General features: G+C 51.3%; 1 protein-coding gene and 1 long non-coding RNA gene across 3 annotated transcripts in view; one reads left to right on the top strand and one right to left on the bottom strand.

The window, feature by feature from the left end:
• The window catches only part of mapkbp1 (mitogen-activated protein kinase binding protein 1), a 420,608-nt gene that overhangs the window by 391,505 nt on the left and 8,612 nt on the right, over positions 1-20,491 (top strand). For both annotated transcript variants that reach the window (XM_072486182.1, XM_072486183.1), the window contains 3 exons: positions 3,189-3,375; positions 10,555-10,816; positions 18,086-19,063. In XM_072486182.1, coding sequence (XP_072342283.1) covers positions 3,189-3,375; positions 10,555-10,816; positions 18,086-19,063 — 1,427 coding nt within the window. The remainder of the gene's footprint in view (positions 1-3,188; positions 3,376-10,554; positions 10,817-18,085; positions 19,064-20,491) is intronic.
• The window catches only part of LOC140397823 (uncharacterized), a 137,171-nt gene that overhangs the window by 648 nt on the left and 116,032 nt on the right, over positions 1-20,491 (bottom strand). Inside the window, exon 3 of the long non-coding RNA XR_011937259.1 lies at positions 2,543-2,731. This is a non-coding gene — a long non-coding RNA (uncharacterized lncRNA). The remainder of the gene's footprint in view (positions 1-2,542; positions 2,732-20,491) is intronic.

The following is a 20,491-nucleotide window of genomic DNA, read 5'->3' on the forward strand; positions in this document are numbered from 1 at the left end:
AAAAAGATTGCAGAAGCTCAATTTGAGCCAATTGTAATTCACGCTTAAAATTCTCTGATTCTTTTGTGTGGGTTTGGAGGGCTTTTGGGCGAATTGCATCGAAGGAACGCCATGCAGGGCCAAATGGAAACTTCGATCCGGAGTAACAGCGAGATGGGATACCGAGGCAAGGTTTTCAAGGGTATGTGAAAGGGAGAGAGCCAGAGGAAAGGATCGGAAGTTATGGGGTGAGTTGGCGAGGGGTACAGGTGACTGTTTCCAAAGTTAGGAAGAGTTAAGGGAGGTGTGAAAGCGGGCAGAATTAGCCACGCCAAACACTTGGGGATAATGTGGCCATGGCAGACATCACAACTGAGGGGTTAGCTGCATATGTGCATGGTGGGGGTGAAATGTGATAATGTTACTATTCTGTCACAAAGAAGTCGATGTTCTAGTCGTAAGTGAGGGCAGCTGCTACAATTGGGAAGTTTAGCGTATTATTCTTAAGTATATATAAGAACTGGTTTCCACTGTCTGGGTGGGGGGGAAAGGAAAAGGGAGACTGTGGGTGCAATTGTACCCCCCTGCCACCAGCAGGGGAGATGGCAGGCAGGGATGACAATCCAGGGGGAATTATAAAATTGGTTTACGATGTGGGAATTGACGCCGGGAACCTACGTCCCCCAGCCGTCGTGGTGGGATAACGATGGGTTGCCATTCTCATTTGATCTGTCGAGAAGCCCTTTTGCATTCCATTGTTGGATGGCAAGTGAACCCCTGACTGGAATTTTCCCCAATGTCCAATCGTTGTCCACGCCAGGGCAATTTTACACCAGTCCGATACACACCCCGACCAATGTTCGAATCCTGGCTCTGGGTCACTGTCCGTGTGGAGTTTGCACATTCTCCCCGTGTTTGCATGGGTTTCGTCCCCACAACCCAAAGATGTGCAGGGGAGGTGGATTGGCCACACTAAATTGCCCCTTAATTGGAAAAAATGAATTCGGTACTCTAAATTTATGGAAAAAAAAGTGTGGTGTGCATATGCCGTGGAGGCCTCCAGTGACTGTGGGCCCTGGTAGATTACGGGCAGCAATGGGTGGGTGGAGCATCTATCGCGTGGATCCGTGAGCTGCAGCTGTCTGGGCGCCTTTTAAATGTAGTGCACGAATATGATGGCAGGGTGATCGTCACTGCCCGCCCCGCCGCGGTAAAAGTCAGGAAACCCCCGGAGGCATAATTAACACGCTCGGCATCATGCGATTAAGTGCGATTTCTTTGTAGGCTCCAGGCCGAGAAACACTCACAATTCCTGCTCCCCTGTCACGGGACTTAGGCCTGCAGCAGTAAATCCCAGCCTGTACCTGTGGTCTCTGGGTTTTTGTGAATAAATCTATGGCTCCAGATTGTTCTGTGAATGAGCACCATATTAGAATAAAAACAAATGGTGAGGAGAATGCTTGGTGAATGGGAGCACAGGGGAATTCAGTGAATAGAGTTGACAGGAAATAAGTGCAAAAGTAGCAATTTTGAGGAATAGTCCTTCAGTATGGCACACAAAAATGTCCCAACAGCTCTTTGTAAATTCGACAAAGTGCATCACTCCACAGAGCTTTTAATTGATGCTTCTCAATTACTAGACCAAGTTTGCTCAGCGAGCTTCAAATGTGCATTGTCACTGTTATAATGATCTTTCACTAACCGTCTGTCTCAATGGTCTCCTGACACTGATATTGCCAAGGGCATATCAATCAGGCGTAGTTAATATGAAGCTAAAAAGCTGTAAAGTGTTTAGTCAAATCAAATTTGCTTCTCAATGAGTACATCCAAGAATCCCAGACAGCAAAGACATTTTATTCCGACTTCACTTCAGAACACAGTTTTCAGTAGTTTTTGTTGAGTCCTGTACATTACTGACTAAGTTGCGGAGCTCCTTGCAAGCTTGAGAATCAGAGTCCATGGGTTTTGGGCTGGGTTCCCCCAGCCGTCTGTTTCCCAGCGGCGTGCCGTTCACTGGTGGCGGGATTCTCTCCTCCTGCCGTTTGTCAATGGGATTTCCCACTGAGGCCACCCCACACCGCCGAGAAACCCGTGGGTGGGGGTGCGCTCCCAGCGGGAACAGGGAATCCCAACAACCGGAGAATTCCAGCCTACAACTATGAAGTCATCGAAGAAAGAATGCAGCAAGAGCTACCGGGCCCTCCTTACTGAGAGTCCAACAGTCTACTGTCAAATTACAAAGCCCTGAGAGTCTAACACTATCAAAGAGCAACAGACCTCCAACTGAGAGATCAGCACTCTACTGTAGAATAACAGGTCCCTAACTGAGAGTCCAACACTTTACTGTAAGGGCTTCAAAGCTCTTTGAATGTGTTGCCCAGTGCGAGATGCTGGAACTTCAGTACTTGTTGAATATGGGTTTACTATTCATCTGCTATTATGTCTTCCGACTAGGATTCAACTGCATTCCTGTTAAAGCGATTCAAGCCTCAAAATTGACCTTTCAGGCATTTTGAATGGAGGTTCAATGCACTGCTGGTTACTCTGAATTGGAACATGTTACCTTTAGAAGGAGCATAGCTCTGAATGGGAATCGCACACTCTCGTCAACGAATGGTTACACGTGGCACAGTATTTCCAGAATTGAAGTCTTGGCAAAGTGTTGCAGAAGATTTCCTGCTGTGCTTTACAATCCTCTTCACAGTTCCAGCAGCAATGACCATAAAACCTTCAGTATCCCGTTAAGTAGTACCTGAAATCAACATCAACACCGAGTTTACTGCAAAGCAATTAAATACGCTGTTCCGTGAACTTGTTATTTGACAAACTAGCCATCAAAATTCCATGTATGCTCTGTAATGGGCACTAACAGGGAGTTTAAGTAGCACTCTGCTGTTCACCACGCCTCTGGCGGCTGTACCTAACTCTGGCTTCAATTCCTTTACCCACCTGACATTTTGTGCTAAACATGCGCTATGTCAGCATTTCCCTCAATTTAAGATCCCAGCTTGGTTCCTTCTTGGTAATTCCTTAGTGCCTAACTTATTGGTGAAAATCACCCCCATTATGGCATCTGAGTGGAAGATTAGCTCAGGAACTGTTCATTAAATTTGCCAAAAATAGTCGAAAATGACCTACTTTCTCGTTAGGATGTAAAATTCCCAACATCCTCTTTGGTGCCCTTGTTGTTGACATTTTTCTTATTTCAGGAACTGGCCAGATTTTAGTTCAAAGTTCCTCCAGCATAGTGAGCCAGGACTCAACCAAGTCACGCTCAATGGCTCTAACCGAGAGCATCAAGGAGGGGAAGCCTTCAAAGAGAGTGACAAGCAAGGACTGCTGAAGGGAGAAGACTCAGTAAGATACAGAAATGATGATCAGAAACGAGCAGATGATGTAAGCATTGTGTTACATTTAGGACTTTTCAATGTCTTTGCTTGTACGCATTGGTCTCCACGGCTACTGTGCAGTTAAGGTCTTGGTGAGGGTGCGGAGGAAATTTATTAGAGTGGTACCAGGGTTGAGGATCTTCAGTTATGTGGAGAGACTGGAAATGCTGGGATTGTTCTCCTTGAAGTAGAGAGAGTTACGAGGAGATTTGATAGAGGTGTTCAAAAGGGCTTTGATTGAGTAATTAAGGGAGAACTGTTTGTGGTGATAGAGAGAGCAGTTACCAGAGGGTACAGATTTACGGTGTGTAGCACCGTCAATATGACGCGAGGCAGGTTGAGGTAATGTCAATTGAAGGCTTTATTAAGCAGAACTTTATCCCCAGCAGCGTGGTTACAGAATGCAGCTGCTGAGGGAAATGGAGGGAAAAGCTGGGTTCTTATACCGGCATTTCTGGGTGGAGTCCAGTAGGTGGCAGATCCTATCAGGACCTGGCATCGTCGACACGTGGTGTACCGTATTACCCCTAATACATACCACCACATTCACCCTTGCTGAAAAAGAACCCGGCGGGATGGTGGTTCGCATGGTGGTAGGGGTTTACAGAGTCGGTACTGTGCCATAACTTTGAACAAAACACAAAACTATCGCTTCAACTGGGCCAACGGGCCAAACAGGGTCGGCATGATGCCATAACTATAACAAGACACAATAACTGAAAACTGGGCCAACGGGCCAAACAGGGTCGGCATGATGCCATAACTATAACAAGACACAATAACTGAAAACGTTGAGAGTTAAAGTGATTCGATGAGCCGGATGGGCGCCCTGGTCGTCCTTTCCGATCGTCTCGGGCATGGTGGTGATGGCGCTGGCTCGAGTCCCGTCGACTCTGGGAGCGTAGCGCTGTCCCCTGTGTCCTTACTCCTAGGCGGGTCTGGGAGGAGAACCGAACCCCCCGGGAAGGGGGTGGCTGCGGGATGAACCGGCGGGAGTGAGGAGGTGGTGATTGGCGTTGGGGGGGTGTGGGTAGCTCCGGTGGGCGCCAGATCTCGTAGGGAAACTGTGTCCTGTCGGCCATCGGGGTACTCCACATAGGCGTATTGCGGGTTGGCGTGAAGGAGATGCACCCGTTCCACCAACGGATCTGACTTGTGCGCCCGCACATGTTTCCGGAGCAGAATGGGTCCCGGAGCTGCTAGCCAGGTCGGAAGTGGCGTTCCAGAGGAGGACTTCCTAGGAAAGAGGAGGAGGCGCTCGTGAGGCGTTTGATTCGTGGTGGTGCACAGCAGGGACTGGATAGAGTGAAGGGCATCCGGGAGGACTTCCTGCCAGCGGGAAATTGGGAGACTCCTAGACCAGAAGGCCAGCAGGACGGCCTTCCAGGCCGTTCCATTCTCCCTTTCTATCTGCCCGTTCCCCCGGGGGTTGTAACTGGTCATCCTGCTCGAGGCTATGCCCCTGCTGAGCAGGAATTGACGCAGTTCATCACTCATAAAGGAGGACCCCCTGTCGCTATGGATATAGTCGGGGAAACCGAACAGTGTAAAAATGGTACCGAGGGCTTTAATGACCGTGGACGCTGTCATGTCGGGGCAGGGGATGACGAAAGGGAAACGGGAGTATTCGTCAACGACATTCAGGAAGTACGAGTTGCGATCGGTGGAGGGAAGGGGGCCTTTGAAATCCAAACTGAGGCGTTCAAAGGGTCGAGAGGCCTTATCCAGGTGCGCTCTATCTGGCCTGAAAAAGCGCGGTTTGCACTCAGCGCAGATCTGGCAGTTTCTGGTGACTGTTCGGACGTCCTCGACGGAGTAAGGGAGGTTGCGGGCCTTAAGGAAGTGGTAGAAACGAGTGACCCCCGGGTGGCAGAGGTCCTCGTGGAGGGCTTGTAGATGGTCCACTTGTACATTGGCACATGTGCCGCGAGATAGGGCATTGGATGGCTCGTTCAGCTTTCCGGGACGGTACAAGATCTCATAATTGAAGGTGGAGAGTTCGATCCTCCACTGCAAGATCTTGTCGTTCTTGATCTTGCCCCGCTGCGCATTATCGAACATGAAGGCAACCGACCGTTGGTCAGTGAGGAGAGTGAATCTCCTACCGGCCAGGTAATGCCTCCAGTGTCGCACAGCTTCCACTATTGCTTGTGCCTCCTTTTCCACTGAGGAGTGGCAGATTTCTGAAGCGTGGAGGGTTTGGGAGAAGAAGGCCACGGGTCTGCCTGCTTGGTTGAGGGTGGCCGCCAGAGCTACATCCAATGCGTCGCTCTCGACCTGGAAGGGGAGGGACTCGTCGATGGCGCGCATCGTGGCCTTTGCGATATCCGCTTTGATGCGGCTAAAGGCCTGGCATGCCTCTGTCGACAGGGGAAAAGTAGTGGACTGGATTAGCGCATGGGCCTTGTCGGCGTATTGTGGAACCCACTGGGCATAATAAGAAAAGAAGTCCAGGCAACGTTTCAGGGCTTTGGCACAGTGGGGGAGAGGGAACTCCATGAGGGGGCGCATGCGTTCAGGGTCGAAGGTCCTAACACTCCATTACGCACTACGTAGCCCAGGATGGCTAGACGATCGGTGCGGAACACGCATTTTTCTTTGTTGTAAGTGAGGTTCAGGGCGTGAGCGGTCATAGGAATTTTTGGAGATTGGCGTCGTGGCCGCAGATGGTGACGTTGTCGAGATACGGGAACGTGGCCCGTAAACCGTGCTGGTCAACCATTCGGTCCATCTCTCGTTGGAAGACCGAGACTCCGTTCGTGACGCCGAATGGAACCTTTAAAAAGTGGTATAACCGCCCGTCTGCTTCGAAGGCAGTATAGTTGCGGTCACCGGGACGGATGGGGAGCTGGTGGTAGGCGGACTTGAGGTCCACGGTGGAAAAGACCTTGTACTGTGCAATCCGATTGACCATGTCGGATATGCGGGGGAGAGGGTACGCATCTAGCTGAGTGTACCTGTTGATGGTCTGACTATAGTCGATGTTTCTCCCCGGTCTTAACGACTACCACCTGGGCTCTCCAGGGACTGTTGCTAGCCTGGATGATGCCTTCCTTCAGCAGCCTCTGGACTTCGGACCGGATAAATGCTCGGTCCTGGGCGCTGTACCGTCTGCTCCTTGTGGCGACGGGTTTGCAATCCGGGGTGAGGTTCGCAAACAAGGAAGGCGGTTCAACCTTGAGGGTCGCGAGGCCGCAGATAGTCAGTGGGGGTATAGGGCCGCCAAATTTAAATGTTAAACTCTGGAGGTTGCATTGGAAGTCCAACGCTAGGAGTGTGGGCGCACAGAGATGGGGGAGGACATACAGCCAGTAATTTCGGAACTCCCTCCCCTGCACCATTAGGTTAGCGATGCAGAACCCCGTGACCTGAACGGAGTGGGATCCTGCCGCCAGGAAAATTTTCTGGGTGCTTGGCCGAATTACGAGGAAACAGCGCCTTACCGTGTCCGGATGAATGAAGCTCTCGGTGCTCCCAGAGTCGATAAGACATGTCGTCTCGTAGCCATTCACTAGGACTGTAGTGGTTGCAGTCTGGAGCGTCCGGGGTGGCGACTGGTCGAGGGTCGTCGAAGCCAGACGTGATTGTTGAAGTTGAGCATCGTAATCAGGCAGTATGTGGCCGCCTGTGTCGGGGTCCTTCAGCCAAGATGGCGGCGTCCACGGATCGAGCGCGGTCGGGAGTGGACAAAATTGCGGCGCCCACCTCTCCCTCGTGGCATCCGGGGTCCAAAATGGCGGCGTCCGTTGGTCGCACGTGGATCGCTGGGGGGGCTGGGTCTGTGGTCCCGTTTCTTCCCCGGAGATAGCGGCGACCCCGTGGGACTTGCACACCGTCGCGTAGTGGCCCTTCTTCCCGCAGCTTTTGCAGGTAGCCGCGCGGGCTGGGCAGCGCTGCCGAGGGTGTTTCGGCTGGCTGCAGAAATAGCAGCGGGGCCCCCCCCGGTTGGTCTGGTGTTTTGGCTGCGCAGGTTTGAGGGGGTGGGGGGGTGTCGGAGAGTCGACCGCAGCGGGGGTCCATGGAGCCCAAGGGGCTGTAGTGCGGTCGGGGGCGTAGGCGCGGGCGTTACGCGAGGCCACATCGAGGGATGCCGCCAGGGCCCGAACTTCTGTAAGTCCCAGAGATTCCTTCTCCAGAAGCCTTTGGCGGATCTGGGAAGAGGCCAAACCTGCCACATACGCATCGCGGACCAGGAGCTCTGTGTGTTCACTCGCTGTTACCGCCGGGCATTTGCAGTTTCGACCCAGGATCTGCAGGGCGTTATAAAACTCGTCCAGCGATTCCCCCGGAAATTGCCGTCGTGTAGCGAGCTGGCAGCGAGCAAAAACCTGGTTGGCGGGCCGGATGTAGATATCCTTCAGCGCGGCGATGGCACCGGTGAAACCGTCCTCGTCCTTGATAAGGGAGTAGACGTCAGGACTCACCCTGGAATAGAGGACCTGCATCTTTTGTTCGTCTGTCGGTGTGCCGGGGGCCGTTCGGAGGTAGCCCTCAAAGCATGCCATCCAGTGCTTGAAAATAGATGTCGAGTTAGCTGCTTGGGGTGCGATGCGCAGGCACTCCGGGGTGATTCGGAGCTCCATGTCCCATGTCGTTTTCTTCAATTTAAATTCTGCTTAATAAATTGTAGCACCGTCAATATGACGTGAGGCAGGTTGAGGTAATGTCAATTGAAGGCTTTATTGAGCAGAACTTTATCCCCAGCAGCGTGGTTACAGAATGCAGCTGCTGAGGGAAATGGAGGGAAAAGCTGGGTTCTTATACCGGCATTTCTGGGTGGGGTCTAGTAGGTGGCAGATCCTATCAGGACCTGGCATCCCTCCACCAATAGCCTGTCGACACGTGGTGTACCGTATTACCCCTAATACATACCACCACACGGTGATTAGCAAAAGAGACAGGTGACCTGAGGAAAAGCAAATTTAGTGCAGCACGTTTTGATCTGGAATGCACTTCCTGGAAGTGTTGTGGGAGCTGATTCAATGATGGGCTGCAACCTCCGAGTTTCCCGGCAGTTGAACTGGGGCTACCCCACAGGTGTGCTGGGGAACTCCTCAAAGACCAGGCCGGACCCAACCCCTTTAAACATATCTGGTTTAGGGCAGTTAGTGCCATAAGAGAGAGGGCATGGCTTACTGACCAGCGATTGAGCTGCCTGCAATGTAGGCCCCGGGAACGAGCTGCACAACACAAATCTCACCCGGCCTGAATCGGAAGGTCAGGCGAGGTGGGATCGCTTGGCTTTCAGGATAAATACTTTTGAGTGGCGTGACAATCCAATTCAATTGCCATGCCATCGGAAGTCACGGCCCAATAACCTTCAATCAAAATTGGGATTCATTTTTGATGGGAGAATTTTGCAGAGCTATGAGGGAAGAGCAGGGGTATGGGATTGAGCGTTCAAAGCACCAGCACAAGGCCAACTGGCCTCCTCCTGTGCTGCATGATCCTGTGGATCATAATCTGTGGGCGGAATTCTCATTTTGAAACTAAGTGCGATGGGGGAGTGGCTCCAGACAACCAGAATAGGAGGATCCCGCGCCAGATGGTACTTTTGGAAGCTCATTCATTGTGCATAGGTGAGTTCCCATCTGACTCTCCTGGATGGCAACTGATTCGGTCACTCGCCCTCTGCGGATGGGTTCGAAGGTCCTGGATGCTATATTTAAATACCAGTTCAGCACACTCATGTCACCCTCTCCAGCCCACCTATCTTCGCCAGACCATGCAGAGTGTCAGCAACCCAGAGGGAAAAGGCTCGCAGCCTCAAGAGGAAGTCTGTTCCTCGATTCAACCACCCACCGCCTCTGGAGTCTTCATCCACCCCCTTGTAGTAAACAGTCTGATATCCATTTGACCCCTTGTTTGTGAGCCTTTCCTGAAGCCTCGTCGGGGTCCAGCTTCCCTCCCCTCTGCCTTCCATTCTTCATCTTCTTTTTCAACCTCTTTGCCCTTCTGCCTGCCATAGTAGGCCCTCACCCCCCCTCCCCTTGCACTCCAACCCTGGTTGAACTTCGGACCTTTGGTGCGGTGGTTGCATGAGTCCACAGCACAACGCTGTCCATCTAGGCACTGGAGTGTGGCACAGGGGGTTGGGGGGATGGGGGCGGCAGGAGACCCCTGTACTTCCCAACCAGCACTGATCCGAGTTGGTGACACATGAGGATCCATGGGTCCAGCAGCACGATGCTGACCATAAGACCAGCTCGGGGATGGAGGTAGGAACCAGTCTGCCCCAGCAGAGTGGTGAACAATGCATCACGAGCTGCGCAGCACGATGGCAGAAAGTCATTGCACCCACCACCAAGCAACTGGGGACCGCCATGAACACGTCATCCTTTAGCAATCGGGTTTGGCACCGACGTGATACAAGATTGGAAGTCCTGATGGGACACTGCGGGCATCTGTTTTAATGAGTTTTCAAGAGATACAAATGGTGTTCACTTCACCTGCCGGCGGGAAGAGCATTAGGAGAATTTGAACCTCATTTTATATCGGTGGGTTTCTGTTTTTTTGGCTCTCGCCAAACCTGCTGCGAGAGGGATGGGAGAATTCCATCCTCTGTCTTTGCTTCCTGCTAAGTTTGGCCTGCCTATTAATCTCAGATGTGGAGGATTGGATCTCTGGAGAATACACTTGTCACCTCAGAGTATTAAAGATTCTGCATTGGCAGATCAGTGTTTATAGAATGAGATGACAACCGTGGCATTCCTAACCTTTTCACAGACTCACAGAATAATAAAGTGCATAGAGGCCCTTCAGCCCAACGGATCTGCACTGATGCAGTGAGTTTCCAGCAGTGAGTTATAGACTATCCACAGGGCGGCTCAGGAGATGAGGGTGTTGATGAGTCGATCCAGTGGAGATGTTGTCAGTGAAACATTTTGATGGGCGTGCTGGCAGTGTCGATCCAGTGGAGATGTTGGCTGTGAGCCATGTATCCATATCACTCATTTGGAAATATTAATTCAGAGCAACACATTACTCTCAGGTCTCTCCTATGAGAGATTGTTGTTGAGACTCTCCTATTGTAGCCTGACGGTGATCTTAAGGTAGATTCAAATAATGGGATTAGAGCCGCATGTAAAACTATGGCTTCTAAATAACAGCAGGTCCAAGTAACTTGCCCATGGATTAGTTAAATTACCGAAGGATTAACTTTTTCTCATCTTGTTTTTTCCTGCAGCTCACATTGGAAACAGTGTCAAATTCTGCCTCAGACAGAACGCCAGTGAAAACCGTATATAGAATGGAGCCCAGTGTTGTTCTGGATAAGTCGGTATCTGTCAGAGCCATGTACACCCAGAGGAAACGGAACCCAGCTCTGGAAACACGGAGAGTGTTCATCGGATCGACAAAGCAGTCAGCTTCGACACATCCTAGTCCTGCTGTGTCACCAGGTCCAACCATGAGAAAGTCACAATCTGTTCATGACCTGATCCATGAAGGTAAGGAGGAAGGAGACAGTCAGATATATTTACAACCAAGGAAAAGTTGGTCAAAAGAAAAAGAAAGCACTTGCATTTATGTGGGGCCTAGGATGACCGTAGGACGTCCAAGTGCTTTGGGTTTTTTCTTGGTTTGAACCCCCCCCAAAAGTAAAGGCTCGATTCAATGGCCTTGCCCGACTTGGTCTCGGGACGAGGCTGCTGAATCTCGCGAGATTTGCAACGGTTGAAACATCTCGCAAGATTTAACGGAGCCTCGCGAGTTGCTGTCTGGATCTCATCTCGCTCGGCGAGAGTCAGATATGCATATTTAAATTAATAACTAGACTCATTTAAATATATGTTCGCTGGGTTCTCCCAGGGTCTGGGATTCACCAGTGGTGCCTGGGAGACCTCGCCAGGCCACTGTTTAATACTGTTCCACACAATTGTAACGGCATCTCGGAGGGGTCTCCCAGGCCATTGGAGACCCCCAGTCGAACATTGTGCAGTGTGGTACCTTGACACTCCCACTGGCACCTAGGCACCTTTGCACTGCCTGGTACTTTGATACTGCCACCTGGGCACTCTGGAAGTGCTTCCCTGGCACCCGGGTGCCAGACTGGCAGTGCCAAGTTGCACAGGTGCCAGGTTGCCCATGCCAGAGGTCTGGCTTGAGAATGCCTTGCACATAAGAGGTCGGGTGAGGGGGGGGGGGGGGGGCGGCTCGAGGACCCCAGAAGAGGTAATTTGGGTGAAGTGGGGGGGCGGGTTCCGGAGGCCATGGTGGCGTCGTTGAGGGGGAATCAAGAGATCTGCCCCGACCTGCAAGTAGGCGCCAGTGCAGACAATGACGTACATGCGGCCTCAACCGCACTGGCCGATGTTGTAAAGAGTGCCGTTGGATAGAGGGGTTATTCACGGCGCTCTGCTGAACGCACCTGAAACCCAACATAATAACGTTTCAGTTGAATTGCGACCTAAGAATTTCTGCAAAAAAAAACCTTCTCTATAAATGGTGGCTCTGATGCCATGTGGAAAAATATAGAGTTGTAAATAGTATGTGAAAGACAAAAAGCTCTTTAACATTTTCCTTTCTCAACGCAGTAGCTGGTGAAAAGATATTTAATGGCATAAACCTGGAAACTGAAGATATAGTTGGATAGTGTAAAGGGATGACCAAGGGCTGGAATCTTGGTGTTTGTTGATACTTCAACTAGCTGACACTCGAGTTTAGGCAACCCTCAGGTGGGCTATTATCTGGGTATTTTGGCAGCTCACAGTCAATGGGCCACTTTAAGAGCGCACACGAGGAATTTTGAGAGGGTCTACATTTCATTAAGCTGAAAGAATGGAACCTGAGGAGCTGAAGAATATTGATGAATGAACTGAGCAAAGGATCTCTCGATAATGAGGGTCCCATACTGATGAGGATTTCTCGATATTGAGGGTCCCATACTGATAAGTAGCGGCACGGTGGCACAGTGGTTAGCACTGCTGCCTCACATCTCACGGTTCGATTCCGGCCTTGATTGACTGTCTGCGCGGAGTTTGCACATGCTCCCTGTGTGTGCGTGGGTTTCCTCCGGGTGCTCTCGTTTCCTCCCACAATCCAAAGATGTGCAGGTTATGTGGATAGGCCATGGTAAATTGTCGCTTCGTGCCCAGGGATGTGCAGGTTAGGTTACGAGGTTATGGGGGATAGATCTGGGAGGGCAGGAGAGTGAGTCTAAGTAGGGTGCTCTTTTGGAGGGTTGGTACAGACTCACTGGGCCAAATGGCCTCCTTTTGCACTGTAGGAATTCTATGATATTGAAAGTTCTGTACTGATGAGGATCTCGCGATAATGAAGGTCCCGCACAGGCGAGGATCTCTAGATATTCAGCGCCCGCAGTGGAGATTAGACATGGGGTAGCTAGCAGATGAGGAGGTGTGTGAGTGGGTGAGGGCCATTATTCGGGGGTATGTGGAGCTGAATGACACGGGTGGAGTGTCAGCCTCCCACTTTCTGGGAGACGCTCAAGGCAGTGGTCAGGGGGGAGTTTATTTCGATCCAGGCACACAGGAGTAGGACAGAGCGGGCAGGGATGGCTAGGCTGGTGAACGAGATTCTGCGGGTGGATAGGAGGAATTCGGAGGCCCCGGAGGCTGGGTTGTTCAAGGAGCGGCAGAAGCTGCAGATGGAGTTCGGGCTGGTGTCCACGGGGAAGTCTGTAGGGCAGTTATGGAGGGCCAGGAGGGCTGTATATGAGTACGGGGAGAATAGCCTTGGACCCTGTCGGGGTGAATGGTGTTTTTGAGGAATTTTACAAGAGGTTATATGAATCGGAACCCCCGTCCGTGGGAGAGGGAATGCGGCGATTTCTAGATCAGTTGGAGTCCCCCAAGGTGGAGGAGGACGTGGTTGAATGGCTGGAAGCCCCCATTGGGCCGGTGGAGGTGATGAAGGGCATGGGGGAGATGCAGGCAAGGAAAGCCTGGGCCCGGATGGCTTCCCGGTAGGATTTTATAAAAGGTGTTCGGGGGATTGGGGCCCCTACTGGAAAAGGCATACAATGAGGCGAGGGAGAAGGGGGAGATTCCCCCTGCATTATCGCAGACTTCCATATCCTTAATTTTGAAGAAGGCTAGGACCTGAGCAGTGTGGGTCCTGCCACCCAATATCACTGCTAACTGTGGGTGCCAAGTTGTTGGCAAAGATCTTGGCCTTGCGGATTGAGGATTGTGTGTCGGGGGTGATAGGGGAAGACCAGACGGGGTTTGTAAAGGGGAGGCATCTGTCCGCGAACGTTAGGCACTTATTGAATGTGATAATGATGCCTTCGGAAGGACAAAAATGTGGAAGTGGCGGTCGCTATGGATGCGGAGAAGGCCTTTGATCGGGTAGAATGGGAATACCTGTGGGAAGTACTAGGATGGTTCAGGTTCGGGCAGGAGTTTGTGGAGTGGGTCCGGTTGTTGTATAGGACGCCAGTAGCAAGTGTAAGGATGAGTCGGATGAGTTTGGGGTATTTTAGGTTGCACTGTGGGACAAAGCAGGGATACCCACTCTACCCGTTGCTTTTTGCCTTGACAAATAGAGCCAATGGCAATGGCGCTTAGAGTGTCAAGAGTTATGAAGGGGGGAGCACAGAGGCTTACTCTATGCGGACGATCTGCTGCTTTACATATTGGACCCACTGGAGGTATCGGGGGGATAATTAACATTTTTGAGGAATTTGGCCGATTTTCCGGATACAAGTTAAACATGGGGAAGAGTGGATTTTTTTTGATCCAGGCAAGAAGGCAGGAGGGTGGTTTGGGCGAGCTGCCATTTAGAGTGGTGGGGACGAACTTCAGGTACTTGGACATCCAGGTGACGTGAGGATAGGAACAACTACACAAATTGAACTTGGCGCAGTTGGTTGAGCAAATGAAGGGGGACTTTAAGAGGTGGGACGTGCTCCCGCTGGCGGGTGCAGACTAGAAAGATGACGGTACTCCCGAGGTGCTTATTTGTTTTTAGAATCTTCCGATCTTTATTCCAAAGGCCTTTTTTAGGAAATTTTGATCTCGAGGCTGTGTGGGCAGGGTAATCACCACGGGTAAAGAAGGTGCTGCTGGAGAGGGGACACGGGGGGTGGGGCAGGCTGGCTTTGCCAAATATCATGAACTACTACTGGGCAGTGAATTTAGGCATGGTTAGGAAGTGGGTAGTGGGGGAGGGGTCAGCGTGGGAGCTGATGGAGACAGTCTCTTGTGAGGGCACAACCTTAGGGGCACTGTTGACGGTGTCTCTGCTGGCCAACTACTTCACGAGCCCGGTAGTGGTGGCAGCCCTGAGAGTGTGGGACAGCGGCGGCAGCATCTGAGGTTGGAGGGTGCCTCGGTCTAGACACCAATTTGTGGGAACTACAGGTTTGCTCCAGGGGGCGGGATTCTCCGACCCCGGGCCGTGTCGGAGAATCGCTTGGGGCGGGGTGGTGATTCACGCGAAACCGCTCCAACGCCAGTCCGACGATTCTCCGGTGACTGGAGAATCGGTGGCATTGGCACCAGCGCATTGGGCGCGGCGCCGGTAGCGGCCCCCCAGCGATTCCCCGCGCGCGATGAGCCGAGTGGCCGCCGAGATAGGCCAGGTCCCGCCGGCGCTGTTCACGTGTGGTCCTACCCGGCGGGATCGGCGTTCATCCTGCGGGGGGCGGCCTGATGTGGGAGGGGGGATCCGACCCCGGGGGGGGGCCTCCACCATGGCCTGGCCCGCGATCGGGGCCTACCGATCGGCGAGCGGGCTTCTCCTGGTGGGGCCTATGTTCCTCTGCGCTGGGCTCCTGTAGCTCTCCGCCATGTTGCGTCGGGGCCGGCGCTGAGAAGGAAACTAGTGTGCATGTACGAGTTTGCGCCGGCCGTAGTGCACATGCGTGAGTTCGCGCCGGCCTTAGCGCACATGCGCAGACCCACGGCACCTATCCTGACACCGGTATCGGCAGCTGGAGTTGCGTAAAGCACTCCAGTCCCGTGCTGTCCCCCTGTGCGGCGCAGGATCGCTGCTCCTAGGGGCCTGTTGACGCTGCTGTCATAAAACGCAACGGCGTTTACGACGGCGTCAACACTTCGCCTCAGGATCAGAGAATCCCGTCAGGGTTGGGGGTGGCGGCGGCCGGGGATCGAACGGTTTGGGGACTTGTTTGTGGGGGGGGGGGGCAGCTTGTCGAGTCTAGAGGAATTGGAAGAGGAGCATTTGCTGCCCAGCGGGAATATGTTCAGGTACTTACAAGTACGGGCTATGTCAGGAAGCAGGTGTCGTCCTTTCCTGATCTGCGCCTTCTACCCCCCCACCCCCGGGGGGCAGCAGGACAAGTTGGTGCCAAAAACAGGGCTTGCGAAGGTCGGGTGTCAGAGATCTACAAGGAGTTAATGGATTGGGAGGGAGCCCCGATAGGAGATGTTAAACGGAAGTGAGATGAGGAGCTGGGGTGTGAGAGGAGGCTCTGAGGAGAGTGAATGCATTCTCCTCATGTGCTAGGCTTAGCCTCATTCGATTCAAAATAGTCTATAGGGCACATATGACGGTGGCCAGAATGAGCAGGTTCTTTTGAAAGGTTTGGACACAGGTGTGTGCGGTGCGCACACAAACCATGTCCACATGTTTTGGGCATGTCCGAAGCTGAAGGGGTTCTGGCAGAGATTCGCAGACGTAATGTCCGAGGTGCTGAAGGTGAAAGTGGCCCCGAGTCCAGAATTGGCGATATTCGGAGCGTCGGAAGACCCGGAAGTCCAGGGGGCGAGAGAGACCGACGTTTTGGCCTTTGCCTCCCTGGTAGCCAGGAGACGGATTGCGGGGGGGGGGGGGGGGGGGGGGGGCTGTTAATTATATGTTATAAGATTTCCTGTTTTTGGTTTTGGTTGTGTTTAATGTATATATATAAACGCCTTCATAAAATATTTAAATAAAAGCTATTCAGGATCCCGTACTGATGAGCATCTCTTGATCTATTTATATTGCTGGTGCATTTTTTTTTAAAGAGGGGAGGTGTGATGAATGTACAATATATCTAGGTTTTTAGTGCAGTAAGGGTTAAAAGCATGGGTTAGTGTGTATATGACTGCTGCAGTCGTGTTTTTAAAGAATCCTGGTTTGAAAGATTTTGGGAGCCAGAGGTGCAATTAGGCCATCGTAAAAGCATGGGCTTTTGGAGTTTTGTTTGGATTAAGGGAGGTCCCTTTGGAGCTAATTAGATTTCAGCTTGGTAAAATGATGCAATTAATGGGGTGGGGGGGAGCTAAGGACTTAGGCATTTTGCAGAAAAACAGACTAATTGAGTTTTAGATGGAGATGTAAGCAGAAGTCAGGTATTTGTTCCCACTGCAGTTCAGTTAAAAGATATGTCTGTAGACAGATTAGTAGGCCAGGTGAAGCCACTAATGAAGAAATACAGCCAGAGTTCCTGCATGGTGCTGACAGGATACAGGTCTTTTTTTAAAAGCAGTGTCAGAAGATCTCTCTTTCTCAAAGTCGAGTATCCAGTCATCTCTGTAGAGCATGTATTCCTGGGAGCTAACTGTATTTAACAGTGGAATGAGAGCTGAGATGGTGTTGTTGTTTGAGTGGGAATAAAGATAGCTGTTTGGGGTTATTGTGACACTGTATTCACTGTGTAGATTAGCATTGTTTAAGGGGTAATTGTACACTATTTTTTCTTGTTTGATGTAGAATATGTTTTAAAACTGTGTTCATAATAAAGTTTGTTTTAATATGCCATAGCCTTATTTTGCATGAAATCACTCCTGGAGCGAGGTATCCTTTCCTCACAGAATTACAAAATTAGAATAAAATATTGGGGTTTCTGTCCAGTATTCTAGCCACTGTTGGGGTCTGGTCTGGGATTGTAATATGAGGATCTCCCGATATTCAGGGTTCCGTACTGATGAAGATCTCTCCATATTGAGGATCCTGTACTGATGAGGATCTCTCCATATTGAAGATCCATACTGATGAGGATCTCTCGATATTCAGGGTCCTGTACTGGTGAGGATCTGTCCACATTGAGGATCCCACACTGATGAGGATCTCGATATTCAGGGTTCTGTACTGATGAGGATCTCTCGATATTCAGGGTCCTGTACTGGTGAGGATCTCTCCATATTGAGGATCCCATACTGATGGGGATCTCTCGATATTCAGGGTCTCGTACTGGTGAGGATCTCTCCATATTGAGGATCCTGTACTGATAAAGATCTCTCAATATTGAGGGTTCTGTACTGATGAGGATCTCTCTATATTGAAGATCCATACTGATGGGGATCTCTCGATATTCAGGGTCTTGTACTGGTGAGGATCTGTCCACATTGAGGATCCCACACTGATGGGGATCTCTCGATATTCAGGGTCTTGTACTGGTGAGGATCTCTCTATATTGAGGGTTCTGTCCTGATGAAGATCTCTCTATATTGAGGGTCCCATATTAATGAGGGTCTCCCAATAGTGAGGCTTCCGTATTGGTGAGGATCTCTCAATATTCAGGTGCTTGTCCTTGTGGAACAAGCGGACTGATGGGGACCCATATTGATAAGGATCTCTAATTTTTGAGAGCATTGTACTGACAACATTTTTCAAGTGATAAAGAAACAGTAGTTCATATGTGACATGGCATGAGTTAAGATGAGGCCTGAACAGGCATGCGCTAAGATGAGGCCCTGACAGTGAGGAGCATAATCTGGTCATGAGAATAGTTTAAAATGAATCCTTTGTAAATCTGTTAGTTACTTTGATTTTTGAGTTGGTGATTTTCAATGTGTTTTCCTATTTAGTTTATCCAACAGACATGGCATCTACAATAAACACATCTGCAAAGCTGCAGCCTCACTCAGTGAATGTAGCTGAGAAAGATACCAGGGCCAACCAGCGACGGACTTTGCCCTTAGTCCCCAGTAAAGTGGATGCATCATCACCAACACTAGCAAAGGATAACACTCAGGGAAAGAGCGCCAGACAAAAATCCTACATGAACCCAACGACCAGCTCCATGGCCAAAATGTCACGCAGTGTTTCAATGGGAGACAATCTGAATTTCAGCGAGAATGGCGAGGATTTGACACCCGGAGAGAAGATTGTGGGTGGGCCACCTTTGGAATTGTCACCTCTGGTTAACATGGACATTGTGAATGAAATCTCACACAAACAGGAGTTGATTAAACAGAATCTGAAGGAGACCACAAGCTCCAAGCCATTGTTACAACCATCAGCAGGCTCCACAATGTTTCGTACTAATAGCTCTCAGGCTAAATTAACTCTTGACACTCGGGCCAACCTATTCCTGGATCTACCTAAACCATTGCCCGACCGGCCTTCTTTGACTTCATTCTCGCCGCCAATCAAGTTGAAGTCTTTCTATGACAGCGAGTCCTTCAAGCCGCCTGTTTCTGCAGCAGGAGGAACAAAATGGAGGCCAACCCTGGACGATGGCTATGTCACTCAGAGAAACATCCAAGAGAAAAAGGGTGGTAGTGCTTCCACACCCGGACAGGAGGCTGCTGCTCAATCGGAACGTCAGCCACACGTGCAATGCCACCATGAGTCACAAGTAGGGAAATCGCTTAACCCTCCTGGTCAGCAAGTGTCTCCGGCTTGGCTGCCTGTTAACACTGATTCCAGATGTGACAGGCTTGTGAACGAAGGCTCAAACTCTTTACCCAACACTCCAGCAGTAGGAGATCAAACGGTAACTTTTTCTACACCAGCAACACTCCCTCTTTCTGGACCCCAGAAGAATTTAACAAAAAAAACAGGTAAGAATTGAGGCCTAACCGATCTTACATCTGGATTGATCTATGATTGCTTCATAATTCGGCCCGTTGCAGCACACTGCGCCTACTGGTACATACTTCAGCTTCTTTTTGTTACCATTATTTTATCGTTGTGTAAATTGAGACACCCTGGGCTGGATTCTCCCAAAATGGGACTATGTCCCCACGCCGGCGTAAAAACGCTGGTGTTTCACTCTGAAGATTCCTGTGAAAACGAGGAGTCGATTCACTGACCTGCAGGGTGCTAGCAGGGACCCAGAGTAGTTCACGCAGCTTTAGCTGCGGATACGGGCCCCGCACTTCCAGTTTAGAGTCTGCGCATGCGCACTGCGGGGCCTCCAGTGGCTGGGCCGAGCGCCATGGCAGACCCGGACCGTGGAGGCAGTTTAAAAATGTAGGACCCCCCCCCCCCCACGATCAGCCACATGCCGAAAGATCCGACCGCGCCGATCTGTCCGATCCCCCCGCCCTCCCCACCAGGGTGGCTGCGGACTGAGTCCACAGCCGCCACATGAGCATCCCGACCGGCGATAGATGGTTAGAACCATGCCGTCGGGAACTCGGCCGGTCGGGAGCAGAGGATCGCTGGGCGGGCGTTTGGCAATTGGCCCCAGCCGCGCGGTGTACTCCATGAACACGGCGATTCTCAGGTCCCGGAGAATCGCCGGACCGCTGGCGGGCCCGATTTCGCCATGTAACTGGATTATCCACCCCTGCCCTGGTCGCGATTTCGGCGCGGGGCTGCGGAGAATCCAGCCCACTGTGTTTAGATTGAGTTATTTTTCTCCCCCTTCTTCTTTGTTGGGCTGTTGTATTGTACATTGTGCCTGCAGCTCCTCTCCCTCCAACCCTGCCCTCAGACCCCCCCCCCTCCTCCGATTTTTGCCGCTTCCTGGTCGTGGGCAAAAAGTCAGGACACTTCCTAGCTCTGCAAACCCAACCCGAGGGAAAGTGGTCCAAAAGGTCACATTTCAGTTTTGGGGTGATGGGGTCCCTGGGAGTCAAGCTGGGTGACCTGGAATAAGTGCTGATGATTCTGACTGCAGACGTGGGCTGTGGAAGGCCTAGCTTGCTGCACTGGCACTGTGTCAAAGTTTAAAAAAAAAAAATAGATATACATTAAACATCCCTCACCAACACCCCCCCCCCCCCCATGCCCCATCCATGCCACCCATGCTCCCACCTATCCCCTATTGCACCAATACCTTCCATGGCAACCTCTACCACTCTGCCCATCCCCCATGGTCCCTTAAAGCCCATATGTGAACTTAGTGCCAACTAATGCCAACCCATACCCCACCACCCTTTGCCCTTACATTTATCATGCCAACTCAGCCTGTATTCACCATGGGCAGGCCTCAGGACCCATGCTGAGATTAAATAAAATGAAGTTTCAAATGACTATTGAAA

This window comes from Scyliorhinus torazame, chromosome 2 (genome assembly GCF_047496885.1).
Source record: "Scyliorhinus torazame isolate Kashiwa2021f chromosome 2, sScyTor2.1, whole genome shotgun sequence".
Lineage (NCBI taxonomy): Eukaryota > Metazoa > Chordata > Chondrichthyes > Carcharhiniformes > Scyliorhinidae > Scyliorhinus > Scyliorhinus torazame.